Source organism: Jaculus jaculus, chromosome 13 (genome assembly GCF_020740685.1).
Source record: "Jaculus jaculus isolate mJacJac1 chromosome 13, mJacJac1.mat.Y.cur, whole genome shotgun sequence".
Classification (NCBI taxonomy): Eukaryota; Metazoa; Chordata; class Mammalia; order Rodentia; family Dipodidae; genus Jaculus; species Jaculus jaculus.
Genome location: NC_059114.1, coordinates 10,684,327 through 10,705,059, shown reverse-complemented (window position 1 = coordinate 10,705,059; position 20,733 = coordinate 10,684,327). Strand labels below are relative to the sequence as shown.

Here is a 20,733-nt window from a genome sequence, read left to right as displayed (position 1 = left end):
TGTTCGAAGTCCACAATGGCTGGATGCCCAGCATAGGCACTGCTTCCTGGCTTCCTCCAAGACAAGGCAAGGCGGGGGGGGGGGGGGGTGGCCGGGGGTGGAAGCTGGGATAGCCACCCTGCTGTGCACAGGCAGGAGCATGCCCTGGGGCAGTCAGTGTGCCAATGGAGACAGAATTGGAGTGGGAAAATAGCCAGGGATCCCTGAGCAGGAACTGGGAAGCTTGTACTAATACTAACTGAGCACTCATATGTTGCGGGCACCCTGGCCAAGCACTTCCGGAGCAGTTTGCCAAAGTTAGATGGGTTTAGGGTTTATGCTGCCCCTATTTAATACCCAGCGGCACAAGCAGGAAGGCCCCTCTCCTGGTCACAGTGCAGCATGCAGAGCCAGGACTCAGCCCAGATGAGATGCCCTTCACTAACATAGTAACACCCTCTACTTGCCAATTCCACTTTCCATGATTTCTGTTATTGACTGTTAAATGACAGTCTGAAAATGCTAAATGGAAAGTTCCAGAAGTAAATAATCCCCATGTTTTAAATCATGTGCGATTCTCAAATATCATTGTTCTGGCCACCAGCTTACCTTCACGGTATATGCTATCCATCCCTTAGTTAATTAGTAGGTGGCTGGGTTCTGGTTATCTGATTGACTTTGGTACCATGGTTGCCATGTTCAAGCAACCTTTATATCAATAATAGCTCCAAAACACTAGAATGGTAAAATGAACTTAGCAGTCTGGATACCCCAAGAAGAAGCTGAAAAGTGCTTGCTTGAAGTGAAAAGATTCCAGTTCTCTTTTTATTCTTTTTAATTTATTTATTTGAGAGAAAGAATGGGTGCACCAGGACCTCCAGTCACTGCAAACGAACTCCAGACACATGTACCACCTTGTGCATCTTGTTTATATGGGTACTGGGGAATCAAACCTGGGTCCAGCCCAGTAGTTCTTGACTTAATAAAGAAACCAAATGCTGAGCTTGCTAAGATTAGAGTAACGACAAATCAGTGACATTGTGAAAGACACATCTGTGTGCTGGGCATGGTGGCACATGCCTTTAAATCCCAGCACTGAGTAGGCAGAGGTAGGAGGGTCACTGTGAGTTCGAGGCCACCCTGGGGCTACAGAATGAGTTCTAGGTTAGTCTGGGCTACAGTGAGACCCTGCCAAAAAAAAAAAAAAAAAGATAAAGATTTAAAGAAAGGGGGCTGGAGAGATGGCTTAGCAGTTAAGGCGCTTGCTTGTGAAGCCTAAGGACCCATGTTCAACTCTCCAGATCCCACGTAAGCCAGGTGCACCAAAGGTGAGGCAAACACAAGGTTGCATATGTCCACTAGGTGGCGCAAGGGTCTGGAGCTCTATTGCAGGGGCTGAGGCCCTGGCGTGTCAATTCTCTCATCTTTTTCCTCCCCCACCCCCAACCTGTCTCTCTAAAGTAAAACAAAAAAGATTTAAAGGAAAAGAAATCTGTGCTAGCTTGCTATTGTGCCTCAGACTTCAAAAATTAAGGCCATGGAGTGTGGTAAGGCATTAAATGTGTGCATCTATAAGAAGGACTATGCATATGGAGGGTTAGGTCCATAGTTGTCATCACTGAGGGTCCTGATGTTAACCTATTCCTCCCCACACCCTATTCCAGTGCCAGAGACACAGCGGTGAATTTTCTTGGAGCCAGATGGGTCTGATAAAGAAGAGAGCCAATGTCTAGCTCTAAGAGCAGGGTGTGACTGTGGCCTCACATGAAAAGACTCAGGGAACCCAGGTCACCATCAGCTGAGGCCTCAAACTTGGCCTTGCATGGTACAGGACAGCAGTTGGGAGGAGGAACAGCTTCCCCTTGGGGAAGGTGACATCTGCTATCCCAAGCTTTCCAGCAGAGACTGGATACAAAGGTCAAAGCCTCAGAGACATGAAGCCACTTGTCCAAGACAGCAGAGCTAGTGAGAATCTCAGCGACAACGACCTTGAAATGAAACTCTGCCTACTGGCTATGCCTGTGATCTTTACTCCCAGTGACACTGTGGGGACAGGAGAGGCCAGCCTGAGCTCCTGCTATGAGTGGGAAGGCCCAGGACTGAGATCCTGTTGTGTAAACTGGTCCCCACAACCACCAAGGTTTGACCTGACAGCCAAGATAGGGTGGGGGAGGAGGGAGTGCTTCCCTAGGCCAGGATCCTGGGTGAGGGCACAGCAGGGGCAGGTGGGGGGGGCAGGGCTAAGAGCGACCAAGAAAGCTCTCCACCTCGTTTTCCTTTATTTGTTTATTTTGGTGGATGTCCCCCCCCCCCCCCAGGGAGGTGGTTTCGAAGTAGGGTCTCACTCTAGCTCAGGCTGACCTGGAATTCACTATGTAGTCTCAGGGTGGCCTCGAACTCACGGAGATCCTCCTACCTCTGCCTCCCTAGTGCTGGGATGAAAGGCGTGCGCCACCATGCCCGGCTAGGCTCTCCATCTCTTCCTGCCTTCCTGCCTGAGTGGAATCAGAGCTGTGCAAGCTGCAGAAGGGTGGGGCAGCGCTCGTGGCTCCTCTGAGTCACAAGGAGGGTGGTATCAGTGACTCGGCCAGGCCCACTTCCTCTCCTCTCAGGCCAGCCTGAGCCTGGGTGGAGGCTGGGGCCAGGAAGCCCAGTGGCTGTCTGTCCTAGGCCTTCACTACCTGCAACTCAGCAGGCCTCAGGCTGACATCTCACAGGCCTGGCACAGGGATCCTTTATGAATTCTGGCCACATGAAGGGATCAATGATCCCTCCCTACATCCGGCCCCAGGCTGCTCTAACTCTCCATTCTCCCACAAAAGGGACCCGTTTTCCAGATGGAGCTGGAAAACCAGAGGGGGCGGTGACAAGTCGCAGATAATGACAGAGCCACTTGGTAACTGTCCTCCTCACCTTCCTTGCCCCTGGTCCTACCCTCTGGGCTACAAATCTTCCCCTAGGGATCAGTTCACCTTGCAATTCTACAGATATGAAAACTGAGCTTCAGGGAGAGCTGTCTGCCCAGGGGGCACAGTTGGGTGGGCAGAACAAGTATCCTTATAAATTGTTTCGTTTCTTCAAGACTGGCCTGCATTTATTTATTTGACCATTCTTACTCCTGTAAATAATTTATTTATTTATTTATTTTAAAATTTTATTTATTTATTTATTTGAGAGCGACAGGCACAGAGAGAAGGACAGATAGAGGGAGAGAGAGAGAGAGAGAATGGGCGTGCCAGGGCTTCCAGCCTCTGCAAACGAACTCCAGATGCGTGTGCCCCCTTGTGCATCTGGTTAACGTGGGACCTGGGGAACCGAGCCTCGAACCGGGGTCCTTAGGCTTCACAGGCAAGCGCTTAACCGCTAAGCCATCTCTCCAGCCCCATAATTTATTTTTCAATAATATTTTTTTATTTATTTGTAATAAGAGAGAGGGAATGGGCATGCCAGAACCTCTTTCCACTGCAAATGAATTCCAGATGCATGTGTTACACTGTGTGTCTGGCTTTATATAGATACTGAAGAATATGACCTTCAGGCTTTGCAAGCAAACACCCTTAATCACTGAACCATCTCTTCAGTCCAGCCTGTATGTAATGCATTAATCATAGTCCCCTCCCATTGCTTTCCTTTGTCTCTATCCCTCTTCCACCACATCCCTTTTTTCCATCTGGTCCCTCTTCTACTTTTTTTTTTTTTTTAGGTAGGGTCTCACTCTAGCTGAGGCTGACAAGGAATTCACTGTGTAGTATCAGGATGGCCTCGAACTCTCAGGGATCCTCCTACCTGTACCTCCCAAATGCTGGGATTAAAGGCATGCATCAGCACGCCCGGCTCCTCTTTTTTACATTAAAAAAAATAATAACAAAAAATACTAGGGAGCTGGAGAAATGGCTTAGTGGTTACCTGCAAAGCCAAAGGACCCAGGTTTGATTCCCCAGGGCCCATATAAGCCAGATGCGCAAGATGGTGTATGCATCTGGAGTTCGTTTACAGTGGCTAAAGGCCCTGGTGTGCCCATTCTCTCTCTCTCTCTCAAATAAATAAAAATAAAAATTATTAGGGAGAAATGGAGGAAAGGAAGGAGAGGGGGAGTGGAAAGAGAGAGAGAACACCAGGGCATACTGTCTCTGAATGTAAAATCCAAACACATGTGCCACATTGTGCATCTCTGGCGTTATGTGGGTACTGAAGAATTGAACCTGAGCCAGCAGACTTTGCAAGAAAGTGCCCTTAGCCATCTCTCCAGCCCTCCAAGAAGACACCATTCAGCCCTCTTCCCCGTCTTTTAGCTTCACATCCCTTCTGCAATGTTCTCTGAACCTTGGAGGGTGTGATAGAGATGTCTCATTTAGTGTTGATAACTTCTCAGCACTGTGAATTTTGGGGTCTCCTTAGCAAGTCAACGCCCTCTGCAAAAAGTAGCTTCTTTCACCAAAAGTGAGAGCAACACTAATCTATGGGCATAAACATAAAAAATATTTACAAGCCATTAATCCCAGCACTGGGGAGGCAGAGGTAGGAGGATTACCATGGGTTCAAGGCCACCCAGAGACTACATAGTGAATTCCAGGTCAGCCTGAGCTAGAGTGAGACCCTACCTCGAGAAAAAAACAATTGACAGAACAATCTGATGGGCATAACATATTTATTTAGCCAAACAATTGGAGTAGCTCCCCGACCCCAGGGCCTATGACCTTCCAAAGCCATAGGCTTCTGAGTAGGTTTTCAGTACCAGGCTAGAATTTGGTGGAGCGGGTCTCAAATCCAATCAGAGAGCAGTGGGTTACTCCCGTACTAGCCATCGCACTATTGCGCCATGGGCACATCTTGCCTGGCTGGTCAGTCCCATAGCTCATTGAGTCTACTGCTGGCTAACAGTGATGACTTGTCTCTCCAGGAGCCTCCACAGCATTTTATAGCGCTCTAGCTACTAGCTACCAGATGGGAGACTCTCAGCTCAGCTCAGCTTCATTTCTCAGGGTCCTGCAACCGAAGCACGTGGTATCTTCAGCAACAGGGTCTTACCACCTATTTCTGGGGATCAACCAAAAGCATTGGCAATGCCCTGTACTGTTTTGGTGGCTTCATGGGCCTCCCTGAAAAATTAAATTAATTAATTTTAAAAATTAATTTATTGAGCCGGGCGTGGTGGCGCACACCTTTAATCCCAGCACTCGGGAGGCAGAGGTAGGAGGATCACCATGAGTTCAAGGCCACCCTGAGACTACAGAGTTAATTCCAGGTCAGCCTGGACCAGAGTGAGACCCTACCTAGAAAAAAAGAAAAAAAGAAAAAAAGAAAAAAAAATTAATTTATTTATTTGAAAGAGAGACAGACAGAGAATGGGCACACCAGGGCCTCCAGCCACTGCAAACAAGTTCCAGATGCATGTGCCACCTTGTGCATCTGGGTTACGTGGATCCTGAGAAATTGAACCTAGGTCCTTTGGTTTTGCAGGCAAGTGCCTTAACCATTAAGCCATCTCGCCAGCCCATTACCACTTTTTTTGGTTGTTGTTGTTTTGAGGTAGGGTCTTGCTCTATCCCAGGCTGACCTGGATTCACTCTGTAGTCTCAAGAGTGGCCTTGAACTCACGGTGATACTACTACCTCTGCTGAAATTGAAGGTATGCACCACCATGCCTGTCCAGCTCGCTCACTCTCTTTTTTTTTTTCCTTCAGCAGATTTCTGAAGAAATTTTTATTTTGGGGGGTCTGTTGTTTCAATGGTCTGATGTCTTTTTTTCCCAAATTTTTATTAACTTTCATGATTATAAACAACATCCCATGTTCCCTCCCCCCCCTTTTTTGGGGGGTTTTTTAAGGCAGGGTCTCACTTTAGCCCAGGCTGACTCTAGTCTCAAGGTGGCCTTGAACTCATGGCAATCCTCCCATCTCTGCCTCCCAGGTGCTGGGATTAGAGGCGTGAGCCACCATGCCCAGCTATCCTTACCATTTTTTTTTAATTTTATTATTTATTTGAGAGTGACAGAGAGAGAAAATGGGCTCTCGAAGGCCTCCAGCTGCTGCAAACGAACTCCAGACGCATGTGCCCCCTTGTGTATCTGGCTAACATGGGTCCTGGGGAGTCAAGCCTCGAACTGGGGTCCTTAGGCTTCACAGGCAAGCATTTAACCACTAAGCCATTTCTCCAGCCCTCTCCTTACCATTTTTAACAGGTAGGCTCTGCTGGGTTGGGCAATTTAGCTATATCGCACCAAGGCTGAGCAGATGGTGGAGAAAATCTGGGGGTCCAGTGATCTAGGGCGTTCTGAGCTAGCTTTAGGGGTAAGGACTCTTGCCCTAGATTCACTGCATGACAGTCCTCCTCCTTGGGCCACTAGGGAGTGCTCCCTTCTCCATGTCTGGTTGGGCATCCTCAGAATTCAGCCCCTCGTGCAGCTCATCTCTCATTAGGTTCCCATAAAAGGAGGAGAAGTGAATGCTGAGGTTTCTCTTATTTATTTACTTAAATTAAATTAATTTATTTGAGAGAGAGAGAGGGAGAGAAATAGGCAGGGAGAGAGAGGCTGAATGGGCACACCAAGGCCTCCAGCCACTGCAAACAACTTCCAGATGTACGCGCCCCTTGGTGCATCTGCTTACATGGGTCCTGGGGAATTGAACCTGGATCCTTTGGCTTTGCAAGCAAGCGCCATCTCGCTATCCCCCAAGCTTCCTCGTTCCTAACAAGGATGTGGCCAGGAGAAGGGAAGAAGATGTGTAGGAAAAGGGACCAGAGGGAAGATCACAGGCAAAGGCTCCAGTGAGTGTGACTGGCATTGTGCTTGCTGAGACTGGAGCCCAAAGGGAAGAGAAACCGAGACAGAAGCACGACAAGGCCACAGCGTGGGATTCTGGGAGCCTGTGGTCTGACGCAGGTCGTTCTAACTTTGTCCTTGGAATAACGTGGAGCCACAGAGCATGTGTGCGTTTAGAAAGATGTCTCTAGAAGAAGGGGATCTGGAAGATAGCATAAGTGGCAAGGGGCCGCTGTCACCACCCTGAAGATGGGCACTGGTGGCCTGACAATGAAGAGACAGTGGAGAACGGGACGAGGCAGGAGATCACTGTAGGCTGGCGTAGGTTATAGGATGTCCGAGCTCTGTGTAGTGATCACTCTCCCTGTATTTCCTTGGCCACAGCCCCAAGGAATGACAATGGTGTCCAAGCAAAAATAGTTTATTTGAAGATGGAAGACCCAAAATTGGGGAGGGGGGAACAGGTGTGAGGCAGCAGCAGTTGGCATAGGCTACCCCAAGTCCTTGGGGGAAGTTCAACAATGAAAAAGCCCTTTTCAGGGTTCCCTCGCTGTCTCCCCACCTAGAGGGAGGATTGTGTACCCGCCAGGTATATATCATATCACTGTTGTCATAACACACGGAGGTTTTCCGAGCAATTTTCCACGTAGGAGTTGATACTAATTATAATAATTAGCCTGATTAGCACAATGACTGTGCCAGACCTGGACCCACCATCCAGTGGCAGGTGTGGCTGAGGCAGAGCCAGGCAGGGAGGGACAGGAGGTGGGCTCCTCTGCAAGTCCCTTGTCCAGCCTTCCAGGCAGCCCTTCCAGAAGGCGCTGCCCCTCTTCGGCCCGGAAGAGATCGTTGCCTCCTCTCCACTTTCCCCATGGCCACTGGCCAGGGTTGGACCTCCCGGGTGCAGTTCACGAGCTCCCCCTGGTCTCAAAGACTCTTGACAGGTTGGTGTGTGTGCCACAGCCCCCGGCGGGCAGCCCAGGAGGCCACGAACTCGCAGTTGTGATAAAGGAACATTCCTGAAAGGGTAAGCGCAATGCCCACGTAGCTGAGGGCGCTGAGGTGGCTGCCAAACAGGAACCGGGACAGGATGAGGTTGCCCACGACGGTGAGGTTGCCCAGGACATGGACGGTGAGGGCGGAGGTGAGGGCCAGCAAGGAGAAACTGGCCAGGTTGTAGATCACAGACAGGGAGCAGCTGAGCAGGACGCAGGCCCAGAGGCGAGAGTCAGTGGGGGCCGGTGGTGGGGCCACGCCAGCCTCCAGCACCAGGGCAGCACCCGCCAGCAGGCAGAAGCTGGGCAGCGAGGTGGCGTACAACAGGGTCATGGCATCCAGCCTCTCTTCCTGTAGAAGGGCACCTGGAACCAGGACAGCGGCCATCATTGCCAGCGTGGAGACAACCCAGCACAGCCCCAGCCCCGTGGCCCATCCTCCAGGGAGCTGGCCCTGACCCTTTGGACAAGTGCAGTGGCTTCTGCTCTGAAATATGACCATCAAGCAGGGGAGTCACACCGCCTGGACTTGTGACCAGTGCCCAGTCCTGACTTAGCTGGGACCTCAGCAAACATCCATTTCCTCTCTTGGGGAGTTGGGTAAAAATTGTGAGAATTGGGGCTGGAGAGATGGCTTAGCGGTTAAGCGCTTGCCTGTGAAGCCTAAGGACCCCGGTTCAAGGCTTGGTTCCCCAGGTCCCACGTTAGCCAGATGCACAAGGGGGCGCACGCGTCTGGAGTGCATTTGCAGAGGCTGGAAGCCCTGGCACGCCCATTCTCTCTCTCTCCCTCTATCTGTCTTTCTCTCTCTGTCACTCTCAAATAAATAAATTAAAAATTAAAAAAAAAATTGTGAGAATTGGGCTGGAGAAATGGCTTAGTAGTTAAGGTGCTTGCCTGCAAAGCCAAAGGACCCAGGTTTAATTCCCAGGACCCATGTAAGCCAGATGCACAAGGGGGCGCATGCATCTGGCTAACATGGGTCCTGGGGAATTGAGCCTCAAACCAGGGTCCTTAGGCTTCACAGGCAAGTGCTTAACCACTAAGCCATCTCTCCAGCCCTCATTCATTTGTTCTTTCCTTCCTTCTTTCTTTTCTTTATTTATTTTCTTTGATTTTTTTTTTTTTTTTTGAGATAGGGTTTTCTCTAGCCCAGGCTGACCTAACCTGGAATTCTCTATGTAGTCCGAGGCTGGCCTCGAACTCATGGCAATCCTCCTACCTCTGCCTCCTGAGTGTCGGGATTAAGGGCATGCACCACCATGCCTGGCTTCTTTCTTTTAAAAAAATAATAACTTAATTTAGTTATTAGAGAGAGAGGCAGATAGAGAGAATGGACATACCAGGGCCACTGTAAACTAACTCCAGACACATGCATACCCTGTGTGTCTGCCTTACATGGTTACTAGGGAATCAAACCTAGGTCCTTAGGCTTCACAGGCATGTACCTTAACTGCTAAGCCATTTCTCATTTCTCTAGCCCCTGGCCCACCTTTCTTAGCTCAACCCTTCCATACCTATTAGGACGAAACAGGAGCTCTAGCCTTCTAGCAGGGACAGGCCAGATAAAAGTCCTGGCATCATGCTGGGCATGGTGGCGCACACCTTTCATCCCAGCTCTCAGGAGGCAGAGGTAGGAGGATCGCCATGAGTTCAAGACCACCCTGAGACTACAGAGTTAATTCCAGGTCAGCCTGGACCAGAGTGAGACCCTACCTCGAAAAAAAAGAAGAAAGTCTTGGCATTGCCACTTACTGACATACATGGCGAAAAGGAAGTGAAGAGGGAGAGGGTGAGGAGGAATAAAAAGGCTTTTAATAAATTATATGTCATCGAGGCCATCATGAGAGACTACAGAGTTATTCCAGGTCAGCCTGAGCTAGAGTGAGACCCTACCTCGGAAAAAAACAAAAACGAACAAACAACATTTTCAGCCAGGTGTGGTGGTGTACACTTTTAATCCCAGCATTTGGGAGGCAGAGGTAGGAGGATTGCTGTGAGTTTGAGGCCACCCTGAGACTCCATAGTGAATTCCAGGTCAGTCTGGGCTACAGCAAGACCCTACCTCAGAAAAAAAGAAAAAGCAGATTATTAGGCTGGAGAGATGGCTTAGTGGTTAAGGTGCTTGCCTGCAAAGCCTAAGGAACCAGGTTTGATTCCCCGGTACCCATGTAAGCCAGATGCACAAGGTGGTGTGTGTGTCTGGAGTTCATTTACAGTGACTAGAGGTGTGGTGCACCCATTCTCCCCGCCCCCCAGCGTCTTTCTCAAATAAAAAAAAAAAATGAAAACAATTTTTAAAAATAAAAGCTGGGCTGGAGAGATGGCTTAGCAGTTAAGCGCTTGCCTGTGAAGCCTAAGGACCCTTGTTGGTTCCAGGCTCGATTCCCCAGTACCCACGTTAGCCAGATGCCCACAAGGTGGCGCATGCATCTGGAGACCCTGGTGCGCCCATTCTCTCTCTCTTTCTCTCTCTCTCCCTCTCTCCCTATCTGTTGCTCTCCAATAAATAAATAAATAAAATAAAAATAAATCTAAAAAAATTAAATAAAAGCCGATTATCAAGCACACATGTAATCCCAGTACTTGGGAGGTAGAGGCAGGTGGATCAATAGTTTGAGGCCAGCCTCAGTTGGGCAGGGCAGTGCATGCCTACAGTCTGCCACACTAGGTGGAGGGGCAGAGACGGGTGGGTCCCAGGACAAACTGGCTGGCTAAGCTTGGTAAGCTGTAGGTTCACGGAGAGACCTTGTCTCAGTGAGTAAGGTGGAGAAAGACTGGGGAGAATGCCTGACCTCTGGCCTCTACATACATGCACACTCACATACACAAGCACCCACACACGTGGGTGCCCACATGCATATTCACATGTAAAAAAAAACCACAAAGCTTCCTCCCCCCCCAAATCTGATTACCAGTCATGAACAGTGAGTGATTGCCAAAAGCCAACAATAACTGTCTTGTTCCCTTGTTATCCCAGTGGTCATAAGAGTGAAGCAATGACTGCTGTCACCATTTTGACTCAAAATGATTTATTGTTTCAAAAACATTTCATAGGCTGGGCATGGTGGCCCATACCTTTAATCCTAGCACTTGGGAGGCAGAGGTAGGAGGATCACTGTGAGTTTGAGGCCACTCTGAGACTACATAGTGAATTCCAGGTGATCCTGAGCTAGAGTGAGACCATACCTTGAAAAAATAATTATGGAGCTGGGAAGATAGCTCAGTGGTTTAAAGTATTTTCTTGCAAGGCCAGTTGGTCCTGTTACCCAGTCACTCATGTAAACCTGGACAGTCATTCATTTGCAGCAGCACGAGACCCTGGTGTGTGTGTGTGTGCATACACTCACACACACATGCATGCAAGTGTGTGCAAATAAAAATGAATCTTTTTTTTCTAAATAGGGTCTTGCTCCAGCCCAGGCTGACCTGGAATTCACTATGTAGTCTCAGGGTGGCCTCAAACTCACAGCAATCCTCCTACCTCTGCCTCCTAAGTTCTGGGACGAAAGGTGTGTGCCACCATGTCTGGCAAGAGGGAATCTTTCAGCTGTGCAAGGAAAGAAGGGATCCAGCCATCTTGGATGGGTGTGCCCATGTGTGCCAGTGTCTACACCAGCTTCCACCTAGCCAAGTTACAAAGGAAGCATGGTTAACCTCAAAGTCTGATGCCACCACGGTGAAATGGCAGCGTGTCTGAGTTTTAGCGGAGAGAAATGAGTAATCAAGACCAGTGCCCTCCTGGGCCCACCGAGCCTCAGTGTGTTTTCTGACACACATATTTTCCATAGTGCTTTACTCACAGGCTATGCTTAAAATAGGAAACTATTATTCTCTCAATTTCATTCTGATGTTTTGGCTTTGTTCACTAGGCAACGGTCCCTCTGGCTGGAGCATTTCTAGAAATGCACAGATAATGTGAATGCCTCTTGCTGGTTGGCTCCAAATTGTGGCACCCTGGGAGCTGCCTGTGGCCTGCGTGTTAAAGTAGGGAGGCATTAGGATTGTCAGGTGAATTTCACTTGGGGAAGGGAAGTGGAGTGGAAACAACTCCAAACCTCCTCCCCCAGCCCTCTGCTGAATGTCCCACATCCTGCCCAACCCACTCTGTCTCTCCCGTCCTTGCAGCCCCAGGGAAAGGGCAGTGGTCCCCTGTCAGAAGTGACTCACCTGCAAAATGTCAATCTGGGGCTGGAGAGATGGCTTAGCTGTTAGGGCGTTTGCCTGCTTAAGGACCCATATGACCCTCCAGATGCCAAGTAAGGCAGACCCACAAAAGTGAGGCAAGTGCACAGTCGCACACGCCCACTAGATGGCGCAAGCGTCTGGCGTTTGATTGCAGTAGCTGAGGCCTAGCCCCACCAATTCTCTCTCCCCCTGTCCCTCTCTTGCACACTCTCTCTAAAAAAATAAGATTTAAAAAAATTTAATGTCAATCTGCTGCAACCGCAGTTTCTCCAAAGGCATTTTTTCCCCTTCTGGTTCAGGGAATCAAACCTAGAGCCTTGCACATGCTAAGCAGACACTACCACACTGCCCTGTGGTCCAAGCCTTCCAAAGGACTTTTTTTTGAGGCAGGGTCTCACTCTAGGACAGTCTGACCTGGAACTCACTCTATGCCAATCTCCTTAGTGCTGGGGTTAAAGGTGTGAGCCACCACACCTAGCAAAGACATTTTTTATTGTTTCAGTTTGTTTTTTGTTTTTTTTTCAAGGTAGTGTCTCACTCTGAGGCTGACCTGGAATTCACTATGTAGTCTCAGGGTGGCCTCAAACTCAGTCATCCTCCTACCTCTGCCTCCCAAGGGCTGGAATTAAAGGCGTGTGCCACCACGCCTGGCTGGTTTCAGTTCTGTTTTGTTTTTTTGTTTTCGTTTTTCGAGGTAGGATCTCACGCTAGCCCAGGCTGACCTGGAATTAACTATGTAGTCTCAGGGTGGCCTCAAACTCAGTGATCTTCCTACCTCTGCCTCCCGAGTGCTGGGATTAAAGGCATGTGTCACCAGTTCTTTTAAGAGAGGGTTCTTGCTACTATGTAGCCCAAGCTTGCCTGGAACTTGCTAGGCAGCTAAGGCAGGCCTTGAACATGTAACCCCCTACCTGAGCTTCCCAAGTTTTGGGATTATGGGCATGCACCACTATGCCCAACTGCAAAGACATTTTGTTTGCTTGCTTGCTTTTTGTTTTGGTTTGGTTCTTTTGAGGTGGCTCAGGCTGACCTGGAATGCACTATGTAGTCCCAGGCTGATCTGGAACTCATAACAATCCTCCTACCTCAGCCTTCCTAGTTCTGGGCTAAAGGCGTGTGCCACCACACCTGGCTTATTTTGTTTGTTTTGAGAGAAGGTTCTGCTAAGTAGCCCAGGCCTTGGGAGGACTGGGATCATAACTATCTGCCTCCACACCCATTTCCAAGGGCATTTTCTGTTTTGAACATGCTGGCACTCTGCCACACAAAGACAGCAGCTGAGCCTTTTTGCAAACTCTAGCCTCTTGAAATTGGTCTATCCCTGCTTTGCCCTCTCACCAAGTAGGTGCCATAGCGTCTATGTCCCGGTCTCCTCATGTGCAATAGGAACATGAGAAGCAGTGCTCTGCGGCCTGACGCCCAGTGGATGCCCCTTGGCACCGAGGCTGACACAAGCTCCCATGCTCTGCTGACTGACAGCCCTGGTTTCTGTTTTGTGTGTCCAAATGAAGGTGTGGGTTCCTGCAGATTCGGCAACCTCGTTCTTATCACTACCATGGCTGTATGCCTCCTCCCCCAGGCAGCCGCTCAAGACCCCAACCACACTGTGCCCACCTTGATCTCCTGTTAAGGTCTCAGGACAGGGACCAAGTCAGGCTGTCCTGTGACACAAGCAGGCACAGACTCCGCAGGCTGACACCCCACAGCCTAGCCCATCTTTGGACAGGAGGGTGGCATTGCCCCTCTCCCCATCGGGTAGGAGGGAAGCTGCCTGAGCTCCCCTCTTCCTGGACTCTCACTCTGCTCCCATACCATCTGCTCTTGCCAGTGGAGCTGGCACCAGCCTTTCACTCTGAAGCTTGTCCCATTTTTTTTCAAAATCCATCAATTCCTAGCTCTAGTCCCTTCCTCCTCATCTTGGTGGAGCTCCTGCTTCTGTTAGGAGGGCCTTCAACTTTCTTAGCTCCCTTCTTGGCACCTTGAGCCACGTATCCTGACTGTTTTACCCATCTGGCCTTTACTGATGTAAGAACCATCCATAAATCCATCATTTGAGTATCTGCCCTGTGCCATGCTTCACATCATGTGCTTCAGGCTACAGAGATGTCCCAAAGCTTGTCTGATAGGAAGCAGACAATCGGTGGCCCTCCCATCATGGGGAAGCAGAGAGCACCATGGGAGCCCAGAGCAAGCACCCAACCCACCCAGGGGATCGGGAAGTACAGACTTAGAGAAGGGAGCTGACAGAAGCCGAGAAATGGCCTGATACCAGGCATACCACCATGAGCACGCTGGCCACCCACAGCCCTTCCTGCATATACGGGCTGCCCAAGGTTGTTATCAACAGTACTTGGCTTTGACAGATGCAGTGTGGACTTTGAGGCTGGGTTCTTCTCTTCCTGGTAGCTCTGCCCAGGAGGGCCCCATAGGGTCAGGTTTCCCAGATCTGCCTCATGAGCTGGCCCAGCTCATGCCTCAGCTCATGTAACCCAAGGGCTAAAATAGAACTGGGCTTTGGCTATGCTCAAAGCCGGGGAAGTTGAGGACGAAGGACCTCCTAGCTCGAAGTTGCCAGGCAGGACTAACTTCATCTTCCCTAAGCTGCAGGCTTCCCCCAACCCTAGCCCAGCACCCCTGGAGGCTCCCAACCTTCTTTCTCCCAGGCAGGAGTCCCAGGAGCTCTGAGCTGGGAGGGCGGGGGGGAGAGCAAGATGCCTCTGAGGCTCCATCATTTCTAACCCTCCTTCCCTGGTCAGGTGGGGAGACTAGGGCCCAGAGAAAATCTAGACCTGCAGAGATCACCCAGCAAGTATGAGCAAAGGTAGCTAGCAGCCAGACCACCTCGCCCTGGTCTTCCCCAAGTCTCCTGTGGTTTAAGGTGGAGGGAGGGTGGGGGCTATGACTCAGATGCCCCTGAACTGCCCAGGCAGGAAGCCAGGCTCCACCCATAGGCAAACTGATCTAGCAGGGGTTAGGCCTGGAGTTGCAGCCTCACCTTCTGCTCTGAGCCTCGCTGGAGGCTTTCAACAGATCCAGTGCTTAGTCTGGTCTATATAGTAAGCTCAAGGCAGCTTGGGTTACCAAGTGAGACACTGTCTCAAAAAAAAACAATGTATGACACATGTTCTTGAGATGAGTTAGTAGTTGCTATGCAACTGAAGATTAACAGCCAGCACAAGCCTATCACTAAATAGTTCATAGCAAATACTTACAATGCTTTGCGAAACCCTTCGCCTTCCGAATCCTCACTCAAGGCCCGACCGCTTCGCTTTCCTTCCCTGGTCCACACTTCATGGCCTTTCTCTGGGTTCATAGCCTTTGTATGACACATGACTTGGATAGTATGGAGACTGAATGCCAGGGGTCAAATCTTGCCTCTGCTGCTCCCTGGCACATGGCCCTGGGCCAAGCCCCTTCATCGCTATCAAACCGGGACCATAAAGCACCTGCCTTGACTTCAGGCAGTTAGGGAGACCCAGCGAATACATACACACACACACACACACACACACACAAAACTTGACAAGAGCTAGGCGTGGTGGCGCACGCCTTTAATCTCAGCACTCGGGAGGCAGAGGTAGGAGGATCGCTATGAGTATGAGGCCACTCTGAGAATGAGTGAATTCCAGGTCAGCCTGAGCTAGAGTGGGACTGTACCTAAAAAAACAAAAACCAAAACAAAACCTGGGCGTGGTGGTGCACGCCTTTAATCCCAGCACTTGGGAGGCAGAGGTAGGAGGATCACCATGGGTTCAAGGCCACCCTGAGACTACATAGTGAATTTCAGGTCAGCCTGGGCTAGAGTGAGACCTTACCTCAAAATAACAACAAAACCCAGAAAAATAAAATAAAATATGACAAGGAAGACAGATCACTGTTATTTAAGTAGGCATCCAGGGCCTGAGACTCACTGCATTCTTGACCCTCTCTGAACCTCAGTTTCCTCATCTCTAAAGAAGGGACACCAACTAACCTCCCACACATCGATTCCACATAACCCCCCCACACCACCTTCCGGAATCGATCCCCAGGGACTCACTCTGCTGAACGGACTTGAGCCCTCGGAGGCAGGTGGCGGCCAGCAAGAAGCCACAGCCAGCTGGGGGTGCCCGGAGCTCTCCAGCCAGACTGCACGCAGCCCCCAGGCAGAGTGGGCCCATGGCAGCGAACTGCAGTGGATGGTGTTTCCGGCCAAGGAGCAGCGCGGACAGGGCCAGTGTGAACAGTGGCGTGGTGGTGGTGGCCAGCTGTGCCAGGTCCAAGGGCACAGTGCTCAGGCCAATGTTGCCACAGGCCATGGAGGTACCGAAGGTGAGACTGAGCAACAGCACTCTGCGACGGGTGCTGCCTGGCATGGGGCGCCGGGCCCCCCAGTGGCATGCCAATGCTGCCGCCAGCATGTGCAGGGCCGAGAGCAGCAAGGGCCGACCGAAGCCGTGCACTGTGAAGATCCACTTGTTGAGGCTTGACATGCTAGCTCCTGCCAGCAGCCACACCACAGCTGCCACTGCCACCTGGGTCCGGCCAGGTTGACCCACGACTTGGGGGCTGTCAGGAGGCCACTTGGGGGGTCCAGCCTCCCGGGCACGTCCAGTCACTGCCACGGCTTCGGCTGAGGTCATCCTGCCTTCATGGCGCTCCAGAGGGCAGCGGCACATCCGCGCCAGTGGAGATGGGGGCAAGCGGCGAGCTCTGGACCACCGGAGATTGCCCACGCTGTCGCTGATCCTGAGTCCTCAGGCCCTGTGCAAGGCTCAGGCAGGTGAGGGCACCGTTCCTCCTCGTGCCAGGCCTGGGCCAGCTGAGTGTCCTGGTTCAGTCAGGACAGTGCCGAGGTCGTGGCTGCCGGGACGCCAAGCTCTCGCCAGGCCTCGTAAGCCTCAGGCGCTGTTGCCCAGTGCCAGGGTGAAATAAATATCCACTCTCCTTCGCGCCCCACGCTCACTCCATGCTCCTACGTGGAATCCTCTTTGCCCTATTATTTTTTTTTTTCTTCCCCTCTTCTGTCCCCAGGCCTTTAGGGATGAGGAGCCTGACTCCTGGACCTCCTGGGTGGTCAGGCCGGGACCAGACCTGGCAGAGGCAATCCGGCTCCAAGCTCTGAGTGAGATGGGTGAGTGGAGGTAAACGAGGTGTCGCGCGGCTCCTTGCCTCCGCCGGTGCCCAGGAAGGAGACGGTGACACTCCGGAGAGCCTCTTACCACGAGCTCGGTGGGTGTCAGGCGGCTTGGCTCCAGCAGGGCCTGCGAACCAGCTCCGGCTCGCGATCCGACCCGACTGCGAGGCTCGGGTTGTGGCAGTGACTCCGGCAGCGTCCGGCGATCGGCTCGTGCCCGGCCCAGCGCGGCGGGCGGCGGCTCCGCGCCCTCGGGCCCCGCCTCCTCCGCCACGGCCAGTGCCCCACCCGGAAAGTTGAGCTCCAGCCCGGGCCCCGCCCCCGCGCAGGCCACGCCCCCGCGCAGGCCACGCCCACCCGCTGGTGTCCTGGCTCCGGGCTCCTCCTCCTCCTACCTTGGCCTGCGCATCTGCGCGGTACAGTCCGCCTGGTGGAGGAGTAAGCCTGGCTTGTTTGCTGCCCACGCCACCAATAGGGGATCAAAGGCACCTCCAGCATCAAGGCCTGCTCCTCCCTCCTCCCAGGTCATTGAGATCAATATACATTGCTGGAAACCCTGGGGTATTCCCCCCCCCGAGGGCATGGAGGAGGGACCATCCAGGCCCCACCCGATACCTGGCCACTATGAGATCATGAGACCTTGGTATTTAGCGGAGTCCCAGCATCCATCCCCTCCTCCCTGTCCAGGGCGGCGCCCCCTCTGGGCCAGCAGACGGACGCTGAATCACCAAGGCCACCCACAACTGCGGAAGCAGACTACCGCCGGCTGCCCATCCAGGCCTGGCCAGCAAAGCCCATCCTGTCCCCTGGGCACGCGGAGCTGACTCATATAGCTGGATTTCCTGGGGCCTACATCACAGAATGCTTGGCCGGGAGGCAGAGCACCTGCCACTAAGTCTTCGCCCCTATCTGGGTTTCAGTTTTCCCATCCAAAGAAAAGACTAAGTAGCTAGACTCAGAGGCAGAGTCCAGCTAAGGACCAGGGACCAGTCAGGACTCCCAGTGCCAACAGCAAAGCCTCTTTCCAATCACCGAGCTTCCTCACCCAGCGGAAGCTCTTGCCCACCTGGATACTGCTAACCCACCCTTGTTGTCTCCCAGCTGGTTGTTACTGACACACACACACACACACACACACACACACACACACACACAAACACACACAAACGCCTAAAGGAACCAAGACCATAAAATGGGGACCGTTTAGCCTGTTGAAGCGCCCTCTGGTGGTTATATCCCTGCATGGCTGCAAGTGTCCCCAAAAACAATAGTCACTGACACGGCTGAAAAGAGTCTGGAAGGAGACCTTCTGAATCACGCTTCTGTACTCCAAATGGACCTAGGAACTTACATTGTTAACATTTGCCTCTGGGGGAGTCTGATGCCTGATGTATGGGGGCCTACAGATCACTGATGAACAGTCTAAGTTGAAGGGCAGAGTGCAGATAAGGGGGTTTCTAGGCTGAGGACGAGAATATGGGAGCATTTAGACAGTTTTACCAGGAGAGGTTATGGGAGGAAAGTTGAGCTAGCCAAAGGGAGATATCTGAGCTCCCTATAAACTATATTCCTTTTGGAATTTTCTAGTATCGTTCAATTAAAAAATACTGCCGGGAGGCAGGCGTGGTGACGCATGCCTTTAATCCCAGCACTCTGGAGGCGGCTCTCTAAACTTTCAAGGCAGGATCTCACTGTAGCCCAGCCTGTCCTGGCTCTCACTCTGTCACCTAGGCCGGCCTCCAACTCACAGTGATCCTCCTACCTCAGCCTCCTGAATACTGGGATTAAAGCCACAAGCACCTGGCCTAATTCTCTTTTTTTGTTGTTTTTCAAGATAGGGTCTCACTCTAGCTCTAGCTCAGGCTGAGCTGGATCTCATTCTGTAATCTCAGGGTGGCCTTGAACTCACAGCAATCCTCCTACCTCTGCCTCCAGAGTGCTGGGATTAAAGGTGTGCCACCACTAACTCTTCTTTTAAGTAAGGTCTCTATATAACCACCATACCCAGAAAGAATATTTTTTGATTGGTTCATTCATTCATTATCCCTCCCCCCTTTTTCGGCTTTGTGCGTAGTAGCTGGAAACAATCATAGCAAACTTGGTCTTTCAGAGCTGAGCTGGAAGGGTTCTGGGTGGTAAAAAACAAAATGCTCTTTGAGACCAGGCAAGGTGGCACATGCCTTTAATCCCAGCACTCGGGAGGCAGAAGTAGAGGATCACTGTGAGTTCCAGGCCAGCCTGAGGCAGCAGAGTGAATTCCAGGCCACCCTGGGCCATGGTGAGACCCTACCTCAAAAAACCAAAGGGGCAAAAAATGCTCTTTGGCCCCTTCAAGACCACAGAGCAGCTCCCGCATGGCCTGCATGATGAGAAGAGGCGGAGGGGAAAACATGTTCAACAAGTGAGGCCTGGTGGCATGGAAATGCCTGACCAGCAGGGCGCATGAGGAGGCTAAGGACAGCCAAAGATGACCAGTAGCAGCCAGCTCAGAAGGAAGCCCAGCAGGGTCAAGGTGCAGAGTGGGCAGATGCCCAGCAGGGTCAGGGTGCAGGATGGGCAGGTACCCAGAAGCTTGAATGGAGGGGGGAAGTGGGGACCAGGTCTATCTGGCTCTGAAGTCTCAGGGTTTATTGTGGTATTTTTGTTGTTGTTTGGCTGTTTTTTTTTAGTTTTGTTTTTCTTTTTTTTTGGGGGGGGGGGTTTCAAGGTAGGGTCTCATTCTAGCCCAGGCTGACCTGGAATTCACTATGTAGTCTCAGGGTGGCCTCAAACTCACAGCAATCCTCCTACCTCTGCCTGCCTTACAAAGTGCTGTATTTTTTTTTTAATTTTTACTTGATAGAGAAAGAGGCAGATAGAGAGCAAGAATGGGCATGCCGGAGCCTCCAGCCACTGCAAACAAACTCTAGATACATGGCTTACTGGGTATTAGGGAATCAGGAATCAAACCAAGGTCCTTTGGCTCTGCAGGCTAATGCCTTAACTGTTAAACCATCTCTCCAGCCCTTGTTTTTGTTTTTGTTTGGTTTTGTTTTGTTTTTTTTTAAATAGGGTCTCGCTCTGGCCCAGGCTGACCTGGAATTCACTATGTAGTCTCAGGGTGGCCTTGAACTCACAGTGATCCTCCTACCTCTGCTTCCCGAGTGCTGGGATTAAAGGCGTGCGCCACCATGCCCCGCAGTTTTTGTTTGTTTTTTGAGTCAAGATCTTATGTACCCCAGGCTAGTTTTAAACTCAATATGTATGTAATAGAAAATGACCCTGAACTCCTAATCTTTCTGCCTCTCGCTCCTCTGAGAGACCCCACTCTGGGAGATCAGCCCAAAACATTGCTGCCAGGGAGGCTCAGTCCTGGCTGGCTGCTTGAAATGCTTGTCTGGGGTCAGCTTGCTGGCTCACTTTGTTCTTCCCCAATGCTAAAGATCCCCCAGCCCCTCGTGGCGGCTCTCACCTTTAATCCCCTCACTCACGAGGCTGAGGTAGGAGGATCTCTGTGAGTTCGAGGTCAGCCTGAGCTTGAGACTACAGATTGAATTTCAGGTCAGCCTGGGCTACAGTGAAACCCTTTCTCAAAGAACAAAACCAAAACATTTCCTGGTAACTACTAAGCTTTCAACCGGGCGTGGTGGCACACGCCTTTAATCCCAGCACTTGGGAGGCAGAGGCTATAAATCTCAGCACTTGGGAGGCAG

The 20,733-nt window shown here is 51.3% G+C and overlaps 1 protein-coding gene across 1 annotated transcript; it reads right to left on the bottom strand.

The window, feature by feature from the left end:
• Window positions 1–7,147: 7,147 nt before the first annotated feature.
• Window positions 7,148–17,253, bottom strand: Slc35e4 (solute carrier family 35 member E4). The gene is made up of 2 exons (XM_004664072.2): window positions 15,965–17,253; window positions 7,148–8,103 (listed from the first exon to the last, which is right to left on the bottom strand). The coding sequence occupies exons 1-2, from the start codon at window positions 16,581–16,583 to the stop codon at window positions 7,670–7,672; spliced, it is 1,053 nt and encodes a 350-aa protein (XP_004664129.1). The 5' UTR covers window positions 16,584–17,253; the 3' UTR covers window positions 7,148–7,669.
• Window positions 17,254–20,733: the final 3,480 nt, after the last annotated feature.

What these genes read in the sequence shown, in the direction of transcription:
- Slc35e4 (XM_004664072.2), bottom strand. Translation starts at nt 16,583, where the DNA reads ATGTGCCGCTGCCCTCTGGAGCGCCATGAAGGCAGGATGACCTCAGCC. An exon ending in GCTCAAGTCCGTTCAGCAGA is followed by an intron (nt 8,104 to 15,964) that starts GTGAGTCCCTGG and finishes TCCTGGTTCCAG; the next exon opens with GTGCCCTTCTACAGGAAGAG.